Source organism: Macadamia integrifolia, chromosome 14 (genome assembly GCF_013358625.1).
Source record: "Macadamia integrifolia cultivar HAES 741 chromosome 14, SCU_Mint_v3, whole genome shotgun sequence".
Taxonomy (NCBI): domain Eukaryota; kingdom Viridiplantae; phylum Streptophyta; class Magnoliopsida; order Proteales; family Proteaceae; genus Macadamia; species Macadamia integrifolia.
In genome coordinates this window covers 10,963,822-10,969,020 of record NC_056570.1, presented here as the reverse complement: position 1 = coordinate 10,969,020, position 5,199 = coordinate 10,963,822, and the positions used below count along the sequence as shown (strand labels likewise).

At 38.4% G+C, this 5,199-nt stretch overlaps 1 protein-coding gene across 2 annotated transcripts in view; it reads left to right on the top strand.

Moving 5' to 3' along the window:
• The first annotated feature begins 1,083 nt into the window (after nucleotides 1-1,083).
• The window catches only part of LOC122060933 (serrate RNA effector molecule-like), a 37,349-nt gene continuing 33,233 nt past the window's right edge, over nucleotides 1,084-5,199 (top strand). The window contains exon 1 of one of the 2 annotated variants that reach the window (XM_042624044.1): nucleotides 1,084-1,718. In XM_042624044.1, coding sequence (XP_042479978.1) covers nucleotides 1,318-1,718 — 401 coding nt within the window. In that variant the 5' untranslated portion in view covers nucleotides 1,084-1,317. The remainder of the gene's footprint in view (nucleotides 1,719-5,199) is intronic. The other variant, XM_042624043.1, reaches the window with a different exon arrangement.

Genomic DNA, 5,199 nt, shown 5'->3' with positions numbered 1-5,199 from the left:
AGAATTTTAAACCTCAATATCTTCAATCCAGCTGACCTAATGCTTACATTTACAAAATCGTTATTACCACAATTGTTTTCTTCACTAGAGGATTCTCTAGTATCAATCTTTATAACGCAGTCTCGCTTCTAGTTACGTTTGTATGTAATTCTTCTTCATCTTCCACTTCATATACCACCTTTTTGTTTCGTCATTTAATTATGTACCCCTCTCAACACTGTCAGAATTTTAAACCTCAATATCTTCAATCCAGCTGACCTAATGCTTACATTTACAAAATCGTTATTACCACAATTGTTTTCTTCACTAGAGGATTCTCTAGTATCAATCTTTATATTTGATTCAACATCGGTCTGCTCAATGTCGCCATAAACATTTTTTGCATAATTAGATCAAATACGCTTCTACAATATGAATATTTCTCACAATCTTACTAAAATGAAAACAAAATTAGAAACCAAAACAGATCAATGATACATATCCTCATCCATTCCCACCTACTCTTCCTTTTTCCTCGCAAACTTTCTTCTATGTTAACCCAAATGATAAAAATGTTAAATTAATTTACGATTTATGCAATCCAAAACAATATATAAAAAACATGGTGAAGGCAACAATTTCATCTTATAGTATATATAAAAAATGTGTTAATATGTGCAAATCAGTAATGTTTACATTGAAACATCATGTATTATTTTCTCCATGCGTCCTTGTATCCTACTTGTGTCAATTATTTCAAATTAAAACATAATATATTATTATATAAAATAGTACTAGTAATATTATATTGGCTTTTCTCTAGTAGAGATAGACATTTAAGTTTGTGTTTGAGAGAGAGATGCGTAAGCAACACTAGATGACCAGAGTCACCAGATTGGGTTCTTTCTCCCATTAAACAAATGTGCTAAAATGATTCTAATCACGTGACTACTGTCCCAGCACACAGGCCAACGGTAAAGCAAGAGGAAGCATCGACGAGTCGACGACACGAAGCAGGACGTTGTTTTCGCGCTCCCTGTGTCTTTAGCGTAGGGGCCGCGACAGGGACCGTTCTTTTTCCCTCGAAAAAAAACACAGGGAAAATAGAAGAGGGAGAGACTCTCCACATCTACACCAAAATAAGCGAGAACCGATTTACGGGTACAGGAGAAGAGACAAATTGGAGGGTAAAAACTCCATTCATCAGCTTCTGAAGGTTTTAGGGTTTTCGCAGCAGCAAATTCTCGGTTTCTTTCTCTCCATTGAAGGCGGTTTCATTGTTCTCTCATTTTATAGTGTATCTGTAGTTACTACTCTCGAGCTCGTTCGTCATCATTCATGGCGGAGGTCATGAATATGCCCGTCGAATCCTTGGATCGCCGCCGGGACCGGCAGTCTGAGAGGAAAGAGAAATCCGACGACGGACCACCTCTGCCACCACCGCCACCAGCACAGCCGAGGAGACGAGACCGAGATTCAAGGGAGAGAAGAGATGACCGTGACATCGATCGTCGCCGTAGCGATTATCATGACCGCAACAGGTCTCCTCCGCCGAAGGATAGAGACAGGGATTACAAGCGTCGCAGTAGCAATAGCCCTCCACCATACCGTGACCGTCGCCATTCGCCTCCTCGAAGGTCTCCTCCGCCACCGTCTTTCAAGCGTTTGAGGAGAGATGATGGTTATGATGGACGCCGTGGAAGCCCTAGAGGCGTTGCTTTTGGACCGGACGATAGAAGGTGAGTTAGAGCTTCTCGTTTGATTCCAAGTGCTTTACATGATTACATATTTATTTGGATTTACTGATTTAGGCTTTACTGAAATGAATTTGGGGTCTTGAAAGAGGTTTCAAGTGAAGTTGCCAGCATATCTATAGATGCTAGTTGTCGTCACTTGGTGACTGATTGTTGTTCTCGAGCTATTACTAACCGGAGAATCAATGATGGCTTTGGGGGGGGGGGTGGGGGGTGGGAAGAATTGGATGAGTTGTTCCTAGTAGGGTACGTTTCATCCATGCGTATGTTTGAGATCCTGAAACGAAGCTTGTTGAGTCGAATGAGGTTCTAATATTTTGGACTAGCTTGGAGCTATGTACTGTCATCTTATTTTCCCTTGAAAATCAACTCTTCATGTCAGCTTGTCTTGCTGGAGCTGATTGAACCATAAAAAAGCAATGTTCACATGTGGAACATGCAAAGTTGTTTCATCTTTCGTGTTTCTGAACCGATCTCGTTGGCAACAATTGCACGAATATGTAGAGAACCTTCTCAACTCTGAACACCAGCCTCACCTCTATGCAAGAGAGAAGAGAGAGATATATAGTGCAACCAAGGGAGATGAATCCTTAATGCACTTAGGGTGTGACTTGTGAGAGAGGAGAGATAAGAGAGATATATAATAAAGAAAGAGGGAGGCTTGTCAGACGTTCTTCTATTGCTTGCTGCTTATTGGGTGGTGGGGAGTTTGTTGGGCAGAAAAGACAGATACATTAGGTAAATGATTCTCTCTTTCCTTGTTGGAAAAAGCATATTGCATGACCAAATAATTCAAGGAGGGGCACATTGTAGGGAGGGTCCTTTTAAGTAGATGACTCGTTGGGCTGTCGGAGCGGGACTTCTTTGGGAAAGGGACTTGAAAAAAAACGAAATTTGGATTTGTGAAGCGCGAGCCCCGAGGGTCGTGGCCCCAAGGGGCTGATGCGGAATAGAAGCTGAATTGAGTTGACCCGTCTGGCAATGTCGATCGAGACGAACTATGTCTGGTTGGATTTTCGGCTTTAGTAGGATATTTTAGGATTTATTTTATTTATGAAAGATTAAGTTATTTTATTTGGGATGATATGTAATCTTTGTTTTGGGTAGTTAGTCAAGTACGTAGTTACCAATTTGCGTTTTATTTTGTTTTTAATTTTATTAATCTAGAATCAGGAGACATTAGGAGATCCTATTTCTATTTCAGTTTTAGATTTCAATTAGGAAGTTTAATTTCAGTTTGGTATAAAAGGAATGTAACTACTTGTTAAGGATGTTTTTTGAGAATGAATTGAATGAGTTGTTGATTGTGCCGGGTAGATACTATAGCAATGGTCGTGTGACCTTTCACCCCCTTCCTTCGTGCAATGTCTATCTCTCTCTCTCTATATCTCTTCTTCTTATCCTTTTTTCCTATTTTCTTTTCTTCCCCTTTGCTGTTTTGCTTCCCTTTCCTTTTGTTGGTTGGAATAGAATCTTCGGAACTCCTTGGTTCTTTCTAGTTACGAGCTGATATTTGGGGGTTTTGCTTCTACTCCCAAGGATGACTTGAACGATAGGAAACATTGCTTGAAAACAACTTCCATCTTGAGATTAAAACCAGATTCAGGCCTGAACCTAAGCTCCACCGCCAGATCTGTTCCAGCAGCCCTAGATCTTGCAATCGCTAGTTGTTTGACCTTATGGTTGTTACTTACAATCAAGATCTTTATGAGTTCAGAGTCTCTCCTTGACATTTCAGACCCATCAAATACCCTATTGAGGGAGTTCTGTCCACCTAAAGATCTTGATTGTAAGTAACAACCCTTGGACTTCCACCCTGTTCTTGGATGGAGGTTGAAAACCATCATCGTGGGTTGTCAAACTCTTTAATTCCTCTTTTCCCTCAGGCTATGTTTGGTTGTAAGGGGAATTAAAGTGAAGGGAAGGGAAATTTTCATACTTAAAAAAGAAATATATATAATCATTTCCCATGTGACTTTAACATTAACTTCAAATCATTCCATATTTGGTTACAAAATTTCATTTTACTTTGCATTCAAAACCCTTCCCTATAATATGTAAAATAAAAATTACATGTAAAATATATCATTACTAAATATGGTTAAAAAAATTAAGTAGTTTATACAATCATATGGGGTAATGATTATAAATATTTCTTTTTAAAGTATGAAAATTTCACTTCCGTTCCCTTTAAATTCTCATTGCAACCAAACGGAGCCTTAGTATCCCTCTCTTTTATCCTTAATTTCCTTTTAGTTCCAAGTTTGTCCTTGAAATATAAATATTAAACCCTAGTACGTCCCATTGTTTCTTTTGTTTCAAACAACCACTTGAAATTTCTGGAATATTACGGAATTGCCATTGGTTACTAAATTTGGCTATTTGTCAATCGAATGGGTCCATAAGCAATCTGATTCCAATTTTGGAACCCGGATTTGCTTTCTTCTTTTAATATTCTTTGGGATCACTTAGGATCCATCGACCTGTTCACTGGGGAGATTTCTGGAAATTTGTAAACTCGGTTGCTGTTTTAAAACCTGGCGGTACCCCTGTTTTTGTGGCATTCCTGCTGCATATAGGAGTTGCCACCTAGGGACTTATAGTCCTTGGATTGGCCTGATCGTTGTAGGGTTTGTTCCTCGGGAACATACAGTCCATGACATTTACTGAAGTTCCTTAAATTATTTTTAAGTACTTGCTATTTCTGAAATATATTCTGCATAGCCAAATCTAACCATCAGATTTATTTCGTATATTGGGGATTAATTCCACCCCATTAGATACTCATTCGACCAGAATTTGAGTGTGATCAGACCCTTTGATCTTAAGTATTAAATTTCTTTCTGGTTTTGAAGTAGCTGTTGTCCTGTCTCTTGAGTTGTAGCCTAACTCTTGTTTGGTAGGTTAAGTTAACTTCATTACCCTTGCTTTATAAAGCTGAATTTTGTTGGGAGGCTTGAGCATTGTGTGGGTATTATGCATTGAAACCATTGACGGTGCATTTACAAATCCTGGCCTCTTGGTATTTATGACTCAACTGTGGCAGAGCTTAAGTTGTTTATTTGGGTCTTGGTTTGTTATACATAAATTGTTCCTAGTTGATTTGAGAGGGTGGACCTGCTACTCCACTTACTCATCTGCAGAATGTCCTTGGTCCAAAGAGGTCAGTGGAGATAATGCTCATCTCGTTTGGAGGGTTAAATTGCTGTGTATAGCTAGGAACATCTCTTTCTGGTGGAGACCTTGATATATCAACACCATAATTCATGTGTTGGATGGGAATGGGCAATGATTGCATCACAGCCTGATTCTGTTGATTATGATATCTTTTGTTCTTGCTTTGTACCTTTCATGTTTACTTTTGATTTTCTATGGTACATTGTACTTTTCTGTCTTAAAGGTTTTTTTTTTTTTTTTTTTTTTTTTTTTTTTTTTTTTTTTTTTTTTTTTTTTTTTTTTTTTTTTT